A 23899-nucleotide genomic window follows, 5' to 3' on the forward strand; every position below is an offset into this window, starting at 1 on the left:
AGGGAAAATGTAAATTATAACTAAAAGATACCATTTTCACCTCTTAGATTGGCAAATAACTTTATGATTATACTCTCTGAAGTATAATAAAATAGGCACTTTCAAATAAGGCAAGTGGGAATATAAGTTGTACAACCTCTATTAAAGCCATTTGGCATTATCTATAAAAATTTATAGTGAATTTATCTCTGACTCACAACTGCATTTCTAGAAATTTATCTTACAGATATCCTCACACATGTATAAATGACATATATAGGAATACTCATTGGAGCATTATACTCTGCAATCATAAGAGACTGAAAATAACTCAAATATTCACTCATTAATGGGCTGGTTAAATTCACTGTGGTACATTCATAAAGTGGGACATTGGATGGATTTAAAAAAACAAGCTAAGTTCTACAGTGCACACATTCACACACAGTCAAGACCATCCATGTATATCTATCCCCGAAAAGACACCCAGGACACTGAGAGAGTTTACATCCACTGAGGGCACTTGACTGCTGGGAAACGGGTGTGAGAAAGCCTATTTTTCACTAAATAGCCCTATTAATTTTTATTTCTTGAATAAGACAGTAATTGTAAAAACAATTTAATTTAGTTCTCTGTCTCTGAAAGCGAATATTTAACCCAAATGGATTTGAAATTCCTTACTGGGCTCCTCCTGAAATCTGTATAGCCTCTGTCTCAGAGAACAATATGAAGAAATAATTTAGAGGAAAGCAGAGACAATGCCTTTTATGGAGATTCCTGAACTAGGAATAAATAAAATAAAATGTCCAACAGTGATGATGTTGGCAAGGAATCCTTATCTGTAATTGTAAAATCTTAAGATTAATAAAAAGTGAAAGTTTTTTCATAACCTTTTTGGTAGCAATATCTGACCTAACTCAAATTTATTTTGTTGTAAAATCTGACATGAACTTGTATGAAGCAATTTATATGTATTGTTTATTACATTGGACTTCCCTGGTGTGAATAATCATACATTATACTGTATCCAATATAGTATGTAAACCATTTAACTTAAAATTTTGTGAATTCTGAAATACATTTGGCTCTAAGAATTTTGGATGAAGGACTGTGGACCTGTATGATTTTCTCTCCTGGCTGTCAGTCCTGAGTTAAGTTTTCACACAAAGATATTACTATTAACAGAAAAAGCCTTCTGACAGTTACCCAATCCTCTTCTTCAACAAAGCTCACCACGTAAGGTTTATGAAATGCCTACTCTTGGCCTTTTGGTCTTGCTCTTTGCTGGTTTTCACTAAAGACTATAACTTTGCAAGCAATGTGGGCTTCCCAGGTGGCGCTAGTGGAAAAGAACCCACCTGCCAATGCAGGAGACATAAGAGACGCAGTTGGATCCCTGGCTCAGAAAGATCCCCTGGAGGAGGGCATGCCAACCCACTACAGTATCCTTGCCTGGAGAATCACAAAGACAGAGGCGCCTGGTGGGCTATGGTCCATAGGTTCACGAAGAGTCAGACATGACTGAAGCAACTTAGCACACACACACACACGTGCAAGCAATGCAGCAGATTTTGGAGCTTTTGATATGGAAAGAAAATTTGGGCAAATCTGATAATTTATGCAACTATAAAAATAAAGAGACTCTTGAGAGTCCCTTGGACTGCAAGGAGATCCAACCAGTCCATTCTAAAGGAGATAGGTCCTGGGTGCTCTTTGGAAGGAATGATACTAAAGCTGAAACTCCAGTACTTTGGCCACCTCATGCGAAGAGTTGACTCATTGGAAAAGACTCTGATGCTGGGAGGGATTGGGGGCAGGAGGAGAAGGGGACGGCATAGGATGAGATGGCTGGATGGCATCACTGACTCGATGGACATGAGTCTGAGTGAACTCCAGGAGTTGGTGATGGACAGGGAGGCCTGGCGTGCTGCTATTCATGGGGTTGCAAAGAGTTGGACACAACTGAGCGACTGAACTGAACTGATAAAAACAAAATTATTTAAGAAGAATTTCTTTTCTTTCTGTCATTGTAACAAGAGCTACTATACACAGCTCCCCATGCCTCTATTTTTCAGTATTGGGAAACTTAAAATATCTTAATTATTTTCTAGCATCTTAATCATTTTGTGAAATCATGAAGCTGGATAATTGTCATTTAATATAAAATGTTCTTTTTTCTATGGAAATTGTAGCTTCCAACTAATTATGAACTAAAGCCTAATTGAATATGTCTGGAAGCCAGAATGACAAGTGAAATTTATAGACCCCAACCTTGGTTATCTTGAGAGAGAAGCATGGTTAGACAGTTTAGAGTTAAAGAATGTTACCTGCAAGGTCCCAGCTGCAAAAGCAGTAAGCTGACTTCCGAGGTACACAATGCAGAAACTAAAACTGAAAGGAGAAAGGCTTGCATGTGAACTCTACCAGGCAAAAATGATGCCAGGTTACCCTGTTTATTAGCCTGCACTAAAAAGTTCAGGGCACGTATAGATGTGCATTTATCCCATTTTATGCTACACATTATTGAAAAAACATTTTATAACATAAATAATTTATCAGTACATTAGAATGTACTGGAATTTAAGATTACAAGACTAAATGGTAGTGTTTTGTTTTATGGCTGTCTATACTTTCAAAAAGAAAGACAATATGGGTAGATGGACTTCATAAACTTTATATACACCTATGAAGGAGAACAACCCCACACAAAACAAAGCACTTCCCCACCCCCCGACACACAGTTTCCCTGTGTGTATGCCACAGGCTGCTATCCTTAGTCTAGGCAAACCTCAGTGTCAGCGGGGACAGCATGAGCTGGAGATTCAGGTGTACTGCTTGCTCTCAGCGCCATAGTTGAAGCTGGGAGACTTGAACTGATTGGAAGCAAGCTGGAATCAAAGTTCTTTGAAGAAAGCGTCCTTAGATTCTTTCAGTTTAACTTAACAGATTATACCCTTCCATCCTCTGGTCACAAAGGAGGTGATACAGGTTGGCAGAAGGCAAAGTTGTGAAACAACAGAAACTGGGGGACATACAGTTAAAGAGCTCACCTACTATGTTGATAAGTATAGGGGCTCCCAGAAAAGTCACCACTTCAATGATTTTTCAAGACTGTCAGTCAGTTCAGTTCAGTAGCTCAGTCGTGTCCGACTCTTTGTGACCCCATGAATCGCAGCACGCCAGGCCTCCCTGTCCATCACCAACTCCCGGAGTTCACTCAGACTCATGTTGGACTCAGACTGTTTCCCTAGTTCTGGACACAGCTGCATAGAGAGGCACCTGTTGGTTAATGTATGACCCCCAACTGGTCATAGCCTGTGACAGCTTGGATAGAAATTAGAGGTGGGGAACACCCAGCTTTTGGAGTAAGAGCAACAGTACACAGCATGTACCCTGAAAAAGGCAACTCCCCTACTAAATGGAATGCCACTGGTGGAACAGCTGATATGCCTGAATACAAGTCGTGTCTGCCTGACATTACAGTAGCCAGGAAATCCTCCTAATGAAATGCCTCTGACCCAGACCACTGTAACAGACGCGATTAGAGTGCACCTCGTGCTTCCCCCACGACGCTTTGTTACTGGGGAGCAGTGGGGAGGCAGGGACCCAGACCGCCACAGTAGATGCGATTAGTGCACGAGTGTTCCTCCCTCTATGCTGTGTTACTGGGGAGGCAGGTGTGGATAAGAAACAGTGCAAGAGACTATATCTGATTTACTTCTCTAACTTCTTTCAGTGGACTTTACTGATGCTAAAAAAATTAGAATGATTCAGTAGAAAGAAAGGAAAAGAAGGGGAGTCAATAGAGGAGAAAACAAGGGTGGCCAAATAGGGTGAAAATATTTCAGTTGTAAACACATGGAACGGAAAAAGCAGAAATTAATGGGGAAGAAACTGGAGTTTCGACAGCATCACCAAGACCGGGGAGGCCACTGGTTCTGGCAATAACAAGACTCAGACAGATCAGCAATCGATCCTAGTTTGGAAGAATTTAGAAAACTGGATGGCAAGGAAAAGTACCACAAATTTGACACTGAAATATAAGAGGTGTCAGGAAGAAAGACCGAAGACTGGTGGGAAGGAATCTTCTTGTTCATTAGAGCTGGCATGAGGCCAGCACAGTAACTAAGCCTGATGCCCCCTGTTTGGGTCAAAGTTAATGATAAATGGAAGGAAGGAGGTAAAAGAATAAATAAATGGCGTATGCTAAGGTGCAAATCAAACCTTATTTTGGTGTCTTAAGAGAGGCTTGGAGCTTAGCTTAAGTTTCTTACGTCAAACTCCAGATGGCCACAAGGTAAAGCAATATGGCTTGTCAAAGCTGCCTCTAATTCTGAAAACTGTCAAAGCAGAACGGTAGTGGGCAAATAGGAATGGTGTGTGTGTGCTATGTCACTTCAGTCATGTCTGACTCTTTGTGACCCTATGAACTGCAGCCTGCCAGTCTCCTCTGTCCATGGGATTCTCCAGGCAAGAGTGGGTTGCCATGCACTCCTCCAGGGGATCTTCTTGATCCAGGGATTGAACCCACATCTCATGTCTCCTGCATTGGCAGGTTCTTTACCACCTGCGCCACCAGGGAAGCCCAGATAGGAGTGGTATACTCCAGCAAACCTTGTCTTGTAGTACTCCTAACCAGGCAGATTACACTTGATCAATCTTTTTTCCTTTACAAAGCAATTTATTCTAATTGTATGATTTAACTTTAATACATATTTTTTTCATCCTAAGGACAGATTTAAGAGTCATGTTTAGAATATGCATATATTTTATAGTAGTGATTTATACTTTGCATTAAATTTGTGTTTTGATCCAATAAAGAAGAAAAAAGAAGAGACATTTTATTGGAAACAATCATATCATAGCATCTCTAAGATAACTTATGAGAGAAACATGTACGTTCTCATTCTAACAATCAACGCTGCTGACAGGTCTATCCAGGTGATTTTATTTAGCACTGCTAATTTTCACTTACCTGTTTCTTATTTACTCATGGGATGATCAACACAAAGAAGAGTTTTGCTTTTAAACTTCCTGATATTTCACAATTTAGCAAAAGTTAGTTTAAAAAAAGAGAAGTATATAAGATGTAAAAGAAAAAAAAGGATTGGAAGGAAATACACGAAAGAGTAAAATATTTACAGTGGTGTGTACAGTGGGTGGGAGGATTATAGGTGGTTTAAAATGTCACTTTAAAAAATATATATTATCACTACAACTGTCCCAACTAAGCATAAATGTTGAAGTGACTGCTGCCAATCACTGGTGTCAGTTCCTTTAAAAATTAATTAGCAAACAGATTCTCAAATGGCTTTCCCTGCCCCTACACAACAGCCCTCTGGGGAAGACAGGTGGTATCATGAGGGAGTGAGAGCTGGATGCCCGCATCATAGCCAATTGAGCTCATCTGGCAGTTCAATCTTACCGGGGCCACAGGCTGAAGGTGGTGGCAAGAAGGTAAATTTATAGGCCACACAGTATTTCATACTTTTTGTAAAGGTTAAATGAATATATCTCTTAGTAGTTAATGTTAAACAATTTATGATATTAAGCTTTAACTCTAATTCTGTGTTATCTTTGATCTTAAGCCTCTGATATGGCAAACTTCCATATGTAAGGTTTTTATTTCATTTTAAAGATTCTGTTTTAATGAAATAGTCAATTTAAATAATAAGTTCTGATTTGTTTCTACCTTGGTTGCTATTAACTTATTCCCGACATTTCCTAATACTGACAGCTTTCTCTACTACTATGTTTCCTTCTCTCTTTCAAATAAACAGTTGTGTGAAGGTCAAATTTTAATTTCTTTGCCAGCAGTGACTGGTTAAAAACAGATCATGGCCCCAGCCTGATTTTTATGATACCTAAACACTTGAGGATACCTTGTGTTTCAATCAGTAAAGTCAAGATAATCTGTAATAATGAAATAGGACCAGAGGCCAATGTTAACACAGAAGTTTTTTCCTCTTTCATGCCTTGAGACCATATTCATCCATATGGAAAGCCATATTAGCTGAAAATAATTCTTTTTTTCTTTAATAAGACCTTTTTGCCAATAGATTTTTATCTGTCTTTGTTTGGACATCTCAAATGGATCAACTTTACTTTTTATCGATCTAAGATGAATGGGACACAGGGATTTATCCTTTATGACACTACAGAGGCAAAGAGAGCACAGAAGACTGTGAAGTCTGCAGGCCGTGAAACTGAAATCCTCACACTGATACAAAAGACTCTGCTGAAGTAATGACACAGTACTCCAGTCGTAGCATGAAGCCTTTTGGTCTGAATACAAGTCAGTGCCATGTGACCTGTAGCTGTACATCCGTAGAAACATTTTGCTGCTGACAAAAATATTTATACTCAAAGGGGACAGATAAAAGAACTGAGACAAGCTGGTGCAGCTTCAGTGGACTAGAGGGACAGGTCTGGAGAAGCCACTGAGCTCCAGTTGCACCTGGATGAGTGAAGTGAAAGTCGCTCAGTCACGTCCAACTCTTTGCGACCGCATGGATTGTAGTCCATGGAATTCTCCAGGCCAGAATACTGGAGTGGGTAGCCTTTCCCTTCTCCAGGGGATCTTCTCAACCTAGGGATCGAACCCTTGTCTCAAACATTGTAGGCAGATTCTTTACCAGCTGAGCCACAAGGGATGAGGACCGATGGTAAACTGCAGCCCTGGCTCAGGGTGGCTCATCTACCGTGTCGCAGCGATGCCGCCGACCTCTAACTCTCCAGCTGTTCAGGGTGCCAGGGCTCCCACTGGCTCCAGGGCCAGCTCCAGTCTTAGTTCTGCCACTAGTTAGCTTGTTCCTTTTATAAACCAATGGCCTGTGTGACAATTAGGATCTGCCCCTGAGATGCAGCAGCCCCTCAGCTCTTACCAGAATCTGCCTCTTGCCCCATCACTATGTTTCTTTCCAATGCCCAAAGACAGGGGTTGGTTTTGAGGTGTATCAGCGGGTCCATGGAGAAGTTCTAGTTTAGGAGCAGCTTGTTTCTCAGTCAGGAGCTGAGACAGTGCAGACAGCAGACATGGGAATGGACAGGATGCATACACGCTCTGACTGAAAAGTCTCCTCCGAGCTGGGGCACACTGCACTAGCAACTCCCCACGCAGGAGGGCACCAATTCATTAATGAAGAGCATGTAGAGGCATCCGAGTGACAGTCCACATAGAATGCCATTTGTGGTGATCGGTCCAAGCTGCATCTGGTAGGACAAGTGTCCCAAGGCCTGATACTTCTAGCATTTATCAGATTATACCACGTACCAAGTACATGACCGTGCCGACTTCTGTTGTACACATTTCTTCCAGGGTGAGGGTAAGAGACAGCCCTCAGCAAGAAAATAAACTTAACATCCTTTTACTCATTGTGAAATGGCATGGTGCACCAGCTCTAGCTTCTGTTCTGGGTCTTAAAAATGCCTCAGTAGGTTTATTCTGGGCTTCCCTTGTGGCTCTGCTGGTAAAGAATCTGCCTTCAACGTGGGAGGCCTAGGTTAGATCTCTGGTTTGGGAAGCTCCCCTGGAGAAGGGACTGGCTACCCACTCTAATATTCTGGCCTGAAGAATTCCATGGACTGCATAGTCCACGGGGTCACAAAGAGTCAGACGCGACTGAGCGATTTTCACTTTCACTTTTTCAGGGTTACTCAGTCACAGAAAGAAGACAATCCCCAGGGTACATCTTCCATCACCCTTTATTTACTAAATAAGATTTAAAAATCAATCCCATGGCTAACAATCCCATCCATTTTATCTTATATCCCTTATTTATTATTATTATTTAATATGAACATTAATCCAGGTGATTTTTAAATTGTCAAAATGTGGAAAGGATGAATTCTCCAAGAAGCACAACAGCAGGCAGGACTTTCATATGACATGCAATTACATACAAGATTCGTCTGCTTCCTACTTGTTGTCCTGGTCTGGAATGGAGCCTTCTCAACTCTAATGATTGGCTCTGGTTTTCAAGTAGCCCATGTCCTATGACAGGGAAAGCTTGAAGCAGGGTCCCGATTCTAATACAAGTCACAATCCACTTCAGAATTTCCCAGCTTTCCCAAAGGAAGAAACACCCTCTCATGTGTACTAGTAATCATGTTCCCCTTGCTGGCCAAGAGGCTTATCTTCCAGACAAGTTGATCATTTTACAGCCATTTGGGGGTGAGTACAAAGCAATGAGATGATGAGCTTTCAATCCTAGTAACAGTCTTATTTCAGTAGGCACCCACAACAGAAAGAAGATCAATGAAAGTCTTGGTGAGTAAATATGTAATGCACTGGCCAACTACTCTTGAGCTTCAAGACCAACTTGGACTCTTTCTTTCATGGGTAATATTAGGATTTGTACACCAAGTGGCCCATCAGATTAGATCAGATCAGATCAGTCGCTCAGTCGTGTCCGACTCTTTGCGACCCCATGAATAGCAGCACGCCAGGCATCCCTGTCCATCACCAACTCCTGGAGTTCACTCAGACTCACGTCCATCGAGTCAGTGATGCCATCCAGCCATCTCATCCTCTGTCATCCCCTTCTCTTCTTGCCCCCAATCCCTCCCAGCATCAGAGTCTTTTCCAACGAGTCAACTCTTCGCATGAGGTGGCCAAAGTACTGGAGTTTCAGTTTTAGCATCATTCCTTCCAACGAAATCCCAGGGCTGATCTCCTTCAGAATGGACTGGTTGGATCTCCTTGCACTCCAAGGGACTCTCAAGTTTTCTCCAACACTACAGTTCAAAAGCATCAATTCTTCGGCACTCAGCCTTCTTCACAGTCCAACTCTCACATCCATACATGACCACAGGAAAAACCATAGCCTTGACTAGACAAACCTTTGTTGGCAAAGTAATGTCTCTGCTTTTGAATATGCTATCTAGGTTGGTCATAACTTTCCTTCCAAGGAGTAAGCGTCTTTTAATTTCATGGCTGCAGTCACCATCTGTAGTGATTTTGGAGCCCAGAAAAATAAAGTCTGACACTGTTTCCACTGTTTCCCCATCTATTTCCCATGAAGTGATGGGACCAGATGCCATGATCTTCCTTTTCTGAATGTTGAGCTTTAAGCCAATTTTTTCACTCTCCACTTTCACTTTCATCAAGAGGCTTTGAGTTCCTCTTCACTTTCTGCCATAAGGGTGGTGTCATCTGCATATCTGAGGTTATTGATATTTCTCCCGGCAATCTTGATTCCAGCTTGTGTTTCTTCCAGTCCAGCGTTTCTCATGATGTACTCTGCATATAAGTTAAATAAACAGGGTGGCAATATACAGCCTTGACGTACTCCTTTTCCTATCTGGAACCAGTCTGTTGTTCCATGTCCAGTTCTAACTGTTGCTTCCTGACCTGCATATAAATTTCTCAAGAGGCAGATCAGGTGGTCTGGTATTCCCATCTCTTTCAGAATTTTCCACAGTTGATTGTGATCCACACAGTCAAAGGCTTTGGCATAGTCAATAAAGCAGAAATAGATGCTTTTCTGGAACTCTCTTGCTTTTTCCATGATCCAGTGGATGTCGGCAATTTGATCTCTGGTTCCTCTGCCTTTTCTAAAACCAGCTTGAACATCAGGAAGTTCACGGTTCACATATTGCTGAAGCCTGGCTTGGAGGGTTTTGAGCATTACTTTACTAGCGTGTGAGATGAGTGCAATTGCGTGGTAGTTTGAGCATTCTTTGGCATTGCTTTTCTTTGGGATTGGAATGAAAACTGATCTTTTCCAGTCCCATACATAGTCCCAAAAAGGTGTATTAATGTAATGAAAATAACAATATTCATGTGTTTCCCTTTATTATTTACAAGAAATTTCTATGTACCTGTCTCAAATTTTGTGGTTAGACTCACAAAAATTTGTAGATAATGCAAAATGCTAAAATGAGTTTCTCCATAAGAAATAAAGAGAACGTAGGTTGAATGTGAAAAAAAAGGACTGTAATATCTTTTTTGGGAGAGGGGCTTATTAATATCAAAAGCAAATAGTTTATGGGAAAATGTGAAAAGTGTTAAATATATTAAAACATATGGAGAAGGAAATGGCAACCCACTTCAGTATTCTTGCCTGGAGAATCCCATGGACAGAGGAGCCTGGTAGGCTACAGTCTACAGGGTCACAAAGAGTTGGACACAACTGAGCGACTTCACTCACTCATTCAATATAACACATGTATATATTTGAATACATAGACAGTGTGCAAAAATGTCCAACTGAGCTGAAAATGCATTAGTCAATGACTATTAACTGCTACATTATTCTCTGTCTTCTTCACGGCAAGTCTTGTTGTTGATAGTGTCTTTGATTGTACTCAGTGGCATACTTGGCACTCTCACACACAATCCTGACCATTCTTGTCCTAAGGCAAAGTATGTAGCCTACACTAATACCCAGTCAGCTTTTTCAGCATGACTAATGACCTTAATTTAGACTTCAAGGATACCAACTTTTTTCTGTTTTACTCCAAGTGTCTTTCCTAAAGTAAAATCTAATGATTTCCAGATACAATTTCATTTAAACCTCAAAAAAGAAAAAAACTTCAGTAAACACATGTTCACGGAGCATTATCTCAGGAAACGTAAATTACACCTGGCCTCCTGTCAACTGGCAAGGCCAGCAATACCCACAAGTTGCTTGTCCCTGTGCTTTGAATGATGTGGAGCCAAGTTGGTTTATCTCCTTAGCATTTCTAAACTACTGGCCAGCAGGAAACCCAAAGATTTTGAAAAGAAGTTTAAACTATGTTATTCTGAAATCAATTATTTATGAAAAAATACTCATCTCTCCATTACTTTATCTTCAAAATGTGTAACTTACTCTGAAATCAAGAGACAAATGTACATGTTTCCATTTTGATCTCATCTCTAAATGGAGGGTATGGTTTTGACATAGGATAGACAGCTGGAAAACTGAGGTCCATGTGGTTGAGGGACTTTGTCAAGGTTTTGCTACTGCTAAGCAAAGAGGCAGGATGAATATAGTTCTTTGGACTTTAATTCTCAAGGCCTTTCCTGTAAGCCATGCTGCCTGCCTGCATGTAAGGATATTAACTTGAGGAAACCAAAACAGAAAACTAGCTACAGGCCTAAGCAGAGCTTTAGAAGAAGCTCTATGATATGGATGAACACAAGATAATGGAGTGGTATACATTCTACATTCACTTAGTGAAGATAATTGTGAGATATTAAGGAAGCAACAAATCTCAGTGCAAAGAACATGCCAAAACTGGTCACAATTGAGAGCTTGCTGTCATCCAGTCTGGAAACCTCCTGACAACCTAAACATTTCCAATTCTCATACAATGGGAAAATCTTCAAGTAGATGAAAATGTGAGGAAGTTCTGGGAAATAAATGAAGCACAACGAATGTATTAATATTAGCTGGGTATAAACATGATTCTTTTGTAGATACAGAGAAGAAATGAAGGAAAACTGTTGTCTACACGAATACATGAACTGATACATTTAAAAGGAAATAGTCATTTTGGGGGATTCCCTGGTGGTCCAGAGACTTGGCACTTCCACTGCCATGGGCCCGGGTTCGATCCCTGGTTGGAGAACTAAGATCCCAGGAGCCACATGGTGTGGCTGAATGAATAAATAAAAGGAAACATCCATTTTTTGATCACTAATTCATTCTTTCTTTCATCCAATAAATATTTTATCGAATGTCTACCATGAGCCAGGCCCTGCTCAGCACAGGGATGCAGTAATGAATACAACAGAAATCTTCATCCTCAGGAGTTTACGTTCCATGTGACACAGGTGAGGCAGATGACAAAATATATCAGTAAATTACACAGTCTATTGGAAGGTGATAAGTACTGTGAAAAAAGGATAAAGCAGAGAAGGAGAAAAGTGGCAGAAAGCATTAGGAATTATTTCCTCAGGCATCTTTCTCCTGTTTGCTGAGAGTTCCTTCATGGACAGAATGATGTGTCCATACACTTCACAGAGAAGAAAGCCATCAACAATATGTCCCAGTGATTAGTCTCCAATTTCAACAACTGAGATTACTGAATGGAGTTCTTCAAGGACCTCTTAATAATTTTTTTTCACTGCAGGCTACCAATGTATCCTGATAGTACCTTGGGGAGAGGATGACAATGGCTACGGAAAACTGCTGACCGAGGGGAGAGGCCCTGGGATAGGAGAGAGGCACAAAGGAGAAAGGGAGAATGCCAGTGTGCAGGGGTTGGGCAGTGAGAAGATGGGCAGCTCCAGAGTGTGTCTTTAGACCAAGTATGTCGGAGTCATCTGGGAACATCACAGAGTTCAGTGATGTTCAAAAATTGTACATCACTGGTGCCCGTTTCTGGCAATTCTGGTTCAATTAACCCAGGTAAGGCCCAGAAACTGCTACTTTGACAGATTCCTAAGTGACTCCAATGTACACATAGATTTCCAAACCACTGCTCTAAAGGGAATTAAGCCCTTTCAGAATTTTCACAAAGGGATAATTATGAAAAGAAATCCATTATAAATAACTTTGAATGCAGGGTTATTCAGCTTGCTTCTAAGCCACATTTCTGCACAGCTCTGCCACTCAGGGCATTTTGCAAGGGGAGCCTGTGTCATTCATATATACTGTGTTCCAGGTGCTCCCCCAAATCTAGTTGCCCAGAGCACAGAAAAGGAAGCTAACCTTGAGGGCGTATTGTCACCCAGCCCCAAGTTAAGGCTTTGCATATCTAGTCATGTCTAATCCTCTGAGCAAATTTGCAAGGTGGTTTAAAATCTCTTATTTTCACATGAGGAATCAAGCTCAGGTATGTCTGCAAGAGCATTTCCATGGTAAATATTAAAAAATGCAGCAGTACTGCCCAGTCTTAGATGAGCCTAACCCTATTCCTAACCTTTTGTCAGGGAATTCACATAGAGTCTGGAATTATAACAGCAAGGTCCAAATTTGAGCTCTGTTTCTTATTGCTTGTGTGGTCCTGGGAAGTTCTACAATGACAGCTCCTATTAACCATGTACCAGGACTGTGCTCGGTACTTTATGTGATCTATCTTGCTTAACCATGATGACAAGCCTATGAGGGAGATATTATTATCCCCATTTTATAGATTAAACTAAGGGATTTGCTCAAAATCACACAAACTAGCATTGAAACCTAGGTCTATTAACCTGGGTGTTATAATCATTATCCCCAGGCTCTTAAATGTTCTATAATTGCTTCTCTGAGCTTTACTTTCTCTTGATTGTGAGGATTACATTAGGCAACATATATAATTTTTATAAAAGCAGTTAAGTGACTAGGACAGTAAGTAACACTCAACAAATGTTTCTTAATACTGAAGTGAAGGGAATTTGATGACCTTGGACCAAATGAGCAAGTCTAAATGAGGCCCAAAACTGAAATGATGGCAGGAACTGAAAATACTGAACAGATGTCACTAATCACAGCATTTTTCAGAGTTCAGTCCCCTAGAGAAGACCCACCGAGGAAGCATAATCCTCACCTATTGCTGGCTCAACAAAGAAATAACATAATTATGTAATATGTTCCAAAGATAACAGGTTTTTTTTGCAACTACTTGGCACTATAGAGTGTAAAATAATGAAATGGGTTTCCTTTCTATGAATGTGTGCTCTGTATTTTCTTTTAAATATTGTTTTCAAAATTACCTAAGTAATACATTGTTGTTATAAAACATATGGAAAATATAGAAACATATGAGCAGTAAAATAGCTCTTATAATCCCTTCACTAGAATTTAGAGGGATTTCCTGAGACTAGGACTAGAACTCTAAGTGGCTAGTAAATGTAAGCTGTAACGATGCGCACTTTCTCTGTACTGTATGTTCCTTCTATGTCAAGAATGTATTGACAGGTATCCTCAAGCTGAATTCATTTCTTGGAATTAAACTATGTCTTTATTATTTCTATTTAGCCTATTTGTTTCTGTTTTCTTAATTTACACACTCTATAAGCAGTGTGTACAAGAGGAATGGATGATTATATTAATGGCTTTTAACAGTGGGAATTATAGTAACAGCCCAAATCATGGCTTAATTAAAAGCAACATCTCTTCATCAAACACACAAAAATTTCCATGCATGCAACTGTTCTTGGTATTAATGCACCTGCTAGCAGGGAATTTCAATTTATCAACTTGGCTTAAATAAAAATCCTTTTGAATGGTTGCGCTTTTCATCTCCTGATACGTAAGATAGGTATATTTATAACTTCATATTTTCTTTTACATATTCAACCAATTCTTTTCTAAAGTTTTCACATTATCCCTTTTTATTTGTCATCATTTTGTGCAATATTTCATTTTGTTGTTCAGTTGCTAAGTTGTGTCTGATTCTTTGCAACCCCATGGACAGAAGCATGTCAGGCTTCCCTGTCTGTCACTATCTCCTGGAGTTCATTAAGTTTTGTTTTTATTTTGTTATTTACAATACACACAAAATGGAAATGTTATAGTGAATGGTACTTTATGTGCAATGTGAAATTGTTATTCTGAGGGTAGACAAAGTTAAAATAACAGTCCTTGGCCTAGAAGTTCACACTTTTGGAAATCATTATGAAAATTCTAAGAGAAATCCAATACTTTGAAAATGAGTTTTAACAGTCATTAAAAAGAGCTTTACAATGACACGTAATTTGTATGAACATATATTGTGAAAGGACATATCTGAACATACCCAACACAATACCTGATACACAATAGGCATTCAATGAATAGAAGCCAGTATCGTCACATACAGTCACCACTCATAGGCTCTACCGTATAGAGGCAGTGAGGTCTGCTGTTCAAACAGACCACATAAAGCCAAGTAGCGCCTGCAAGGCTCTAGTTTGAGGTTATGGATTTTAGTTTAGTTCTCCACCTTGGGAGAATAACACATTGTTATGTGCTAGGCACATGAGGGGATCTGGTTAGGTACTAAAAATATTTGTGTGAGTGTCTAGGAGAGGAAAAGTTCTGATTTAAAAAAAAAAAGAATTTTTGATAGGATTCTGGGCACAAGTGCAAGAAAGTGTTGCAATCTGGCTATTGTGTGTGATGGAAACACAATCCTTTCCCTTTTCTCAGATTAACTTCCTATCAAGTTATAAAAACAAATTCTGACCCTTAAAGTAAGTCTGTCAGATTCTTACTCTAAATCAGAGTTTTATGGGCTTACTGCCTATACCTCAGAACTAAATCCAAGCTTCACACAGTGTGAATGAATGAAAAAACACTGAAATTTGGGATCAGAAAAAAGAAAAAAAGAAGTAAAAGTCATCCAAACAGCTAAGAAGCAACGCCTGGGTCCTTTAATCTCAACCTCAATGGATGCTCCACAATTGACTTTCAAGTCAGCTGCGTGTGAACAGTAGCCTGTGAGCACGACTGTGTCCTGGCAATTGCTCTATAAAAAGCTCGGCAAGGTAGAAACTTACAGCAAAATTTTTGGAACATATTAAGCGTATGGTTTGACAGCAAAGGGCCAAGGCCTCAAAAAACAAACAAACAAACAAATTCAGCTTATTATTTTTTTTTAAAGTTTCTCCAATAAGCTATTAAGTCCTTTATAGCACATACACAAATATTTCCCAAACTCCCTCAACAAAAAACAAGCTCTACAAAATCATCTCCCATGACCTACATCAAAAAACAAACCAAACAAAGTAAAACAGAAAACTTCAACTTGCTATTGTGATATAAACTAATCTTTCTGAAAAAAAAAAAAAAAAAAAAAACCTAGATTACTGGGGTGAACAGTATGTCCTAGAAATAGGCCAGCCACAGCTCCAGTTCCAAAAATTCACTAATTGGCCATGATTTGGTGAGATCTGTCTTTCTCTCTTCATATCTCAGAGTGGGGGTGGGGGAACAGTTCAAGAGTACTGGCCTTAGGTCTTCTGAGTCAGGGAAGAACAGCAAGAAGGGGCCTTAGTAACCTTTTACTTCAGGGACTGAGTGAGTAACACCTGCCGCAGGCCTGGTATTTGTCTTTGTATATCAGTTTAGAACAATCATCACTGAGTTGTCATAAGACCGAGGGAAACTCCACCAATACTTTAAAAAGTGACAAGACTTCAGCTTCAGTGAACAGCTTCACAAGATACTGTCTTCATTTTAATACAAAATGTTCCAGATATACATATCTGAATAGAAAAAGATACCACCATTTAAAAAATATACAGCATGTAATAGACTTTTCTCCTCAAATCTGAAATAAAAGATTTGAAGATTCAAAACTACATTAATGCAAATATCTGCCTGTTGCAAGTATGCTTTTTGATTAAATTGGCATACATCAAGTACAATTAGAAAGGTTATTTATAACGAAGAAATACATAATTCTGCATCTTAATGGGGATGACAATTACAGCTGACGGTTGCTAATTAACATTACTTTTTCTGCTCTGGATCTCAGATATTTCTTATATGATCTTTATGCTGGCAACGGACACAACTAATTCTAGAAGGCCCAAAAGGGTTAATTATCAGCAACATTTCTGCTCATAACAAATTCACTGGTAACTTGCCCAGCTCTGGCTCCACACTGGAGACCAGAAGATCAAGCTGAATTGGGTAAACTCTGACTCAGAATTGTGTCAGGAAAAGTATTTATTCAACTTACTCTGTGAGCAAAGATGCACCAACCCACTGGTATTCGGAATGACAGGGAGAAAAGTCCCTCCAGTCCCCTCTTCAGGTGTAATGGTCTAGGGGTGTTGCCTGTTCCGGTCCAGCAGAAACGCGTGGCACTGTTTAGCTCAGTGGTGCCACCTTCTTGTGCCAAGATGCCCACTGTGCCTACTTTCTTGGACACCTCAGGAGTGTGTGATCGGTGTTGGAGGCCAGACGTAAAATAGAAAGACAGAAGCATTGCCACTCTCAGCACAGAAAACTATAGAGCCCTCTTTGCTTGTGCTGTGAATTACATATTTATTTTGTTAGCATGAGATAGATGAATATTTTCACACACAAAGGTGCCCTGCTAAAATCAGGATAAGTGATATTAATGTCCTATGGTCAGTATTATTGAACCTCGAAAGCAATAAACTTTATGCGTCAATAAATATTACATTTGCAACATAGTTAACATTCCCTTACTGTCTCTAGCACTTATTACACATTGTAACCGCAAGTCTACAATACATTATTCATATTTGGGGTGTCACCAAGTGATGGATTGCTGTAGGAGAGGCTGTCCTTTAAATAAATCAACAAATAAAAATGCAAATGTTAACATTTTCAGCCACAACTTTTCCCATCTTGAATGGGGAATGAAAATTTCACATTATACTGACAGGCAGCAGAGAGAACAATTAACAACCTACACTGTGAATGAGAAAGATGACTTTGCCACGCTGGGTTTTATCACCTGCCCATGGACCCATATGGGACTCTCCTAGGTGTTAGCACTTTCAGAGAACAAAGGAAAAACTGTCTCCCACGGCCCCTGTTCCATCCCCATCCTTTTCTGCAGGTCTTGACAATTCTTGGAATTTTGGGTAGACAGGGAAAGGGCTGTTATTCTTGTTCTTCTCAGTACTGTCAAAGGTTTCTTGGAATGAAGAATAATAGGCTTTCCTTTTGCATTAAAAGCTTATATGTAAAAGTAGTCTATAAAAATTCCTTTTCTACACTTTGAAATAAAAATAATTCAAATAATCTTGATTCTGAAATCTGGAAAGCAACCACTGTGCTTCCTTGGTAACCGATTTTCATAGTACTGAGTCTTTTTTTCAACTCTGCACTTTGTATTGCAGACCTATAATATGCCATCACGCACTTCTAAGGGTAAAATCTGGGGTGCTGCACATTGTTTTATTTAGCCAAATGCTCATTATTTAAGAAGCTTCTGAGAATCTGTATCTAGCTGATCTGCAGCATTAAGAACTAACAGAAAAAGAATCCTTTTTTTAAGGTCCGTAGATATGAGTCTTCACTGCAATTTTAACCTGGGCTTGTAAAACTCCACAAAGTTGATATGGTCATTTCAGAAAATGTGTGCTGAGGATGTTCTATAAAACCCTACTGGGGAACATTTTATTCTTCTTTTTCATGCCTCTCACGAAATTGAAGTGCAATTATCAAAAACACATTAGAGTAGTGTTAAAGATCTGATTCAAGATCTTCGCATCAAAGATAGGAAAATTCATTCGAAAACCCAGATTGCCTTTCCTCTTACCTTAACTCCTCCATTACTATTATCCTCTGTGTTGAGTCATTTCCCAAAAGTTCTTTAAAATTAAGTCTTAAAATCTATATTTATTGGATAAGATGCTAGGATTTTAAGTGCTTAAAAAATCACATCCCCAAGGAAACACAAACATGCCCTTTTGGTGTTAATGTTTATATATTCAGTGTTAAATGTATAACATAGGAATTGGCTTATTAGACATGAGAAATTTTAATAACATATTTCTTTTCTTGACTGTAGAAAAAGCCAATCAAAGTATCAGCTCCTCAAATGTCTCTGTATAAGTAAATGTTGATAGTCATTTAACTGTAGTACAAAACCCACTATGGTTTCCAGTATCAATTGATTCAGTAAGTTAAGTGTATAGTCCAAGTGTATAACCATTTCGGGATAAATTGGGTAGGACCCGCTCCTAAAGATTTTCTGATGAAAGGTAGGATTAGCTTTGTGTTTCTATGGTCAATTACCATTACCAATTAAGGACAAGCATGGATAAAGGAAAGGGTTCCAGGAGTTCTACCTGGTCGTATCTAGATGCTTCCAAATAAGGGCCTCTCTCTTGAGTTGGAGACATAAAAACTGTTAAGATTTTTCACTTTTTATTAAATAACTCAGCAAAAGTTCTCACCTGGAGAATGGTAAAGCAAAGAATCCCTGAAACTCACCGGGAGCCGTCTTGTTGGGATGATGATGTAGCTGGGGTTACAAGCTCCTTCTGGCTCCCTGTTGTCATAGGAGACGTGGACGCATCTTTTCGAACTTCTGCCACTGTCCCTGCATGTACAATAAAGGAACTAATTCAGGCATTCAATTAAAGAAAATGCAAGAGTCTATCATGAATAATATATCAGAGATTATAGGAATCCCCAAGCTTTAGAAGTAAGCTGTCTTCCCCTCTGAAATGCAACAATGGCAGATGGAAAACTCGGTGGGTTGTTTTGGTTTTGTAAACACCAGTGGTCCACAATATCTTGTTTTTAAAAACATGGATTTGTGCAATAACAGACTAATTAGAGATCTGGTTGGTAAACCTGATTATTAAAGTCTTGATGATTTGCGTTTAGGGTAAAGACACCCAAGAAAGTCGATTGCTTTATTTTGCTTCTTTTAACTGTCATAAGAAAAGTTCTTTCCTCTCCTTGACAAAATAGAAAATAGAAAATTTGTACCTTTAAGCCCTCCAAATTAAATTGATTCTACCCCCAAAAAACTTTCAAAATAGGCATAAATTATGAGTGCTTCTTTTAAAGAACTCAACATTGGGCTAAAACAAGTAAGATGCTCAACTCACCATTCTGGGGCTAATTTGGTTTCTGTTTCTAACAAGCAAGGTTTAGTTGGTAATTATGTTTTACTTTTGGGGGGCTAAGTAATAACACGGCATGGAAAGAAAAATCTTTTGTTTTTGTTTTATTATTACTTATTTAATAATTTTCTCCTCTTTTTAAAAACATTTTAAACAAAAATTTCCAACTTTTCATTTATTAAAAATATAATTGAGCTTTTTCATGTATCAAATTCTCATGATAAAGCTGGAAAGATCTTGCAGATCATCTCACCTTACTTCTTTTTTGATAGATGCTTTTTATAGGAAGAGTTCTGGCTACTGTTTAATTTTTTAAAAATGTTTTAAAAAATTTTATTGGAGTCCAGTTGACTTATAATGCTGTGTTAGTTTCTGCCAAACAGCAAAGTGCATCAGTTGTTACATATTCATAACTCTACTCTTTTAGACTCTTTTCTAATAGGTCATTATGGAGGACTAAGAACAGTTCTCTGTGCTATACAGTAGGTCCTTATTAGCTATCTGTTTTATATATAGCAGTGTGTATATGTCAATCCCAATCTCCCAAATTCTCCCTCCCCTCTGCTTCTGCTTTTCCCCCTGGTAAACCATAAGTTTGTTTTCTATATCTGTGACTTTATTCCTGTTTTGTAAATAAGTTCATCTGTGTCATTTTTTAAGGATTCCACATATAAGTAGTATCATATATGTGTCTTTCTCTCTCTGACTTACTTCACTCAGTATAACAATCTCCAGGTCCATGTTGATGCAAATGGCATTATTTTTTCTTTTTTTATGGCTGAGTAATATTATATGATCTATATGTACCATATCATATTTGTGTGTGGGTGATTTCCCACATTTACTGTATGTTTGCCTTTACCAGGCAAATGAGCTTTCCCATTTTTAATTTTCTTGTTTCTATTATAGCTGTGGTCTCCTTTTGTTTTCTTTTTACCCTGCCTAGAGAAGTTTCTTTAGCATTTGTTGTAAAGCTGTTTGGTAGTGATGAATTCTCTTAGATTTTGCTTGTCTGTAAAGCTTTTGATTTCTCTGTACAATCTAAATGAATACCTTGCTGGGTAGAGTATTGTAGGTTGTAGGTTTTTCCCTCTCAACACTTTAAATAAAGCATGCCACTCTCTTCTGGCCTGCAGAGGTTCTGCTGAAAAATCAGCTTATAACCTTATAGGTATTACTTTGTATGTTATCTACCGGTTTTAATATTTTTTTCTTTGTATTTAATTTTTGTTAATTTGATCAGTATGTGTCTTGGCATGTTTCCCCTTGGGTTTATACTGTGTGGGACTCTCTGAGCTTCCTTTCCCATGTTATAATCTCTTCAAATATTTCCTTAGGCCTTTGTCTCCTGGGACCCCTATAATACAGATGTTGGTGTGTTTAATGTTGTCCCAGAGGTCTCTGAGACTGTCCTCCTTTCTATTCCTTCTTTTTCTTTATTCTGTTCCGCAGCAGTGATTTCCACCTTCTAGCTCACTTCTTTGCTCTTATGCCTCAGTTATTCTACTATTGATTCCTTCTACTGTATTTCACATTTCAGTTATTGTGTTGTTTATCTCTATTTGTTCTTTAAATCTTCTGTCTTTTTGTTAAACATTTCTTGTACCTTGTTGGCCTGTGTCTCCATTCTTTTTCCAAGATTTTGGATCTTTATTATTATTATTTTGATGCTTTTTCAGGTAGATTGTCTATCTCCTCTTCATTTAGTTGTTCATGTAGGTTTTTATCTTGTTCCTTCGTCTGTAACTGAGACATATTTCTCGTTGACTCGTTTTGTCTAACTTACTGTTTATGGTCTCCTTTCCACAGGCTGCAGAATCGTAGTGCCTCTTGCTTCTGATGTATGTCCCCTGGTGGCTGAGGTCCATCCAGGGGCTTGTGCAGGCTTCATCGTGGAAGGGACTGGTGCCCTGTGGTGGGTGGAGTTGGGTCTTGTCGTTATAGAGGGCAGAGCTGTGTCAGGGAATGTGTTGGGGATGGGGTAAGCTTAGGACAACTTTAGGCAGTCTGTCTGCTGATGGGTAGGGCTGTGTTCCTGTCTTGCTGGTTGCTTGACTGGAGGCATTTCAATACTGGAACCTGCAGGTTGTTGAGTGGTTCCACATGGGGACCCCTGAGAGAGCTCACACCGATTAATACTCCCCGATGCCTCCACTAACAATGTCCTTGCCTCCACAGTGAGCTACTGTCAATCGCTGTCTCTCCAGGCGATTCTCCAAGACCCCTGGGTAGGTACAACCCAGGTTCCTATGGAGGTATTGCTTTCTGCTAGGTCCCAGTGAATGTAAAATCTTGTGTGTGCTCTTCAAGAGTGGAGTCTCTGTTTCCCCCAGCCCTGTGGAGCACCTTTACCTAAGCCCTGCTGACCTTCAAGACTAAATGCTAGCAGTTCTTCCACCCAATTCCAGACTCTCAGACAGCCTTAGAGGGCTATTTTCACACGTGTGTGTGTGTGTGTGTTTATTGCTTAGTGAGAGGGCTGTTTTTAGTATGAACATTTGCCACCTCTTTCCTCAGTGTATGCTGGCCATGATCCCCTTGATAGGGGGGTTTGGCTGGTGTGGTGACCAGAGCCTGCCCTGGATATTGAGCCGGGGGGGCGCCCCTTTGCTCTGTAGTTTCACTGCTCTGTCAGGGGCAGGGCCTGCTCCTGAGCTGCTGTAATAGAGGCCCCAGATCTTATTCTTGCTGTGCTTCTCATCTGTGGTGCAAGGTCGGCAGGTTTGGGGCACTCCCACTGGGAGAGAAGACACTGAGAGTTCCTCTCCGGCGCTATTCGTCTGTGGGGATGCTTTCTTGTGTCATTTTTCACCTGTTGTGTGAGCTCCCAAGTTACTGTGTTGCTGGCACTGCTCTCAGCCCCACTGTAACAGTGTGTATGCCAGCACTTGGCCCTGGTGTCTTATCAGGCTTTGTTTCCACCAGGCTGCCAGCATAAATCCACTCAAATCAGGTCTCAGGATTGCAGGAATCCTGGATCTGGACCCACTGCAGGCACTACAGGGGCAGCTCGGGCTCTGACTTGGTCCACTCCTGAGTGTATGTGCTGGCAGGTTCCATAGCTGCTACCACCAGATCTGTCTCAGCTGTGGGGGCACTTGTCCATTCAGCTGTTCCGCGGGTGCTGAGTTTATGAAGATGGTCACAGGTATTTAATCTGTGGTTCATGCAGCGGCAGGGAGAGATTTCAGACCTTCTTCCTTCCTTGCATAGTCCCTGGGGTTCAGCTTGGGTTTCAGCCTCACCTCTATGCATGGGCCACCACAGGGATCTGCTCCCCACCTGTGAGAGGGGGCAGAGGCAGCACCTGAGGTGCACTGGCGCTTCGGTGGGAGGGGGCAGAGGTGGCAACTGGCTGGGGTGTGGGTGCTCACCCAGGCAGGAGCAGGGGAGGCAGCAGCCGACTGGGACGAGGCTGTAAGCAGCACTGCCCTTCATGCCTCACTCAGCAGTAGCGTTTCACTTCTACGGCATTCTGGGCTCCCTCCAGCAGCACTCCTGGAGTGGAGCACCTCACTCCTATCCCCTCAGGCTGTCTCCGGGCAGCCAACAGCAGTCCTCTTGTCGGGTCTGCTCTCCAAACCCCACGTTCCACACCAGTGCCCCGTCCACACGGGCAGACACACGTCTGAGGCTGAAGAGCGCAGGGCTGCGCACAGCCCGCCTGTGAATGGCTCACTCTGTCCCGCCTGCCACAGACCGGCTGCGGCACTCTCCTCCAGAACCCAAGTCCCCCCTTCTGCCTGAGCTGATCTCCCCACAGTGAGGAGGATCCCCTGGGCACAGGAACCTCTCCTCTCCTCCAGTTCCTCACCCCGTCAACCCAGACCCACAGACCCTGTCCTGCTTCCTCTCCTTTCCTTTTCTCTCTTTCATCTTCTCCTGTCCGTTTAGGTGTCCAGGGTCCTCTGCCAGTGTTCAGCAGGTGCTGTGAGAACTGCTCCATTTGTAGATGTATTCTTGATGCCTCTGTGGCAAGATGTGAACTCCACATCCTGTCACTCCGCCATCTTATCCTTCCCCCTCCTTCTTCTTCTTAATGTTATTTTCCACATAATATTATGTGGAATATTTTGTATATTCCAAAAATACACAAAACATTCTTGTATTTTTCTTGGAAGACTATAAGAATCTCATTCACAATTTTCTTCTGGTTCCTAGGAAACTGTTGCCCAAACCGCGGAAAGAAGTTATCTGGGAAGAGTCACTATCTCTTTGAGGAAATGGTGAATATTCAAATGATCTGAAAAGACAGCTTTGGTGTGTTAGGAATACCAGATCAGGAATACCATATGCTAACTCAGGGAATGGCAGGGTTTAGCTGTGACCTGAGAAAACCAGGCCTGCATAAGCTAAGAGTCTTACATCTGTAGAGATTAGCATCAAAACAATTACCAAGATCCTGGTATTTAAAAGCCATACTCAATACTGACTGTTCTCTATCATGTAGAGATGTAAAAAACC

The 23899-nt window shown here is 40.4% G+C and overlaps 1 protein-coding gene across 5 annotated transcripts in view; it reads right to left on the minus strand.

Moving 5' to 3' along the window:
• KIAA1328 (KIAA1328 ortholog) overlaps positions 1-23899 on the minus strand; it is a 426147-nt gene that overhangs the window by 51719 nt on the left and 350529 nt on the right. For all 5 annotated transcript variants that reach the window (XM_024984413.2, XM_005224052.5, XM_024984414.2 and 2 more), the window contains one exon: positions 18795-18903. In XM_024984413.2, the coding sequence (XP_024840181.1) occupies positions 18795-18903 (109 nt within the window). The remainder of the gene's footprint in view (positions 1-18794; positions 18904-23899) is intronic.

The sequence above is a fragment of the Bos taurus genome, chromosome 24 (assembly GCF_002263795.3).
Source record: "Bos taurus isolate L1 Dominette 01449 registration number 42190680 breed Hereford chromosome 24, ARS-UCD2.0, whole genome shotgun sequence".
Lineage (NCBI taxonomy): Eukaryota > Metazoa > Chordata > Mammalia > Artiodactyla > Bovidae > Bos > Bos taurus.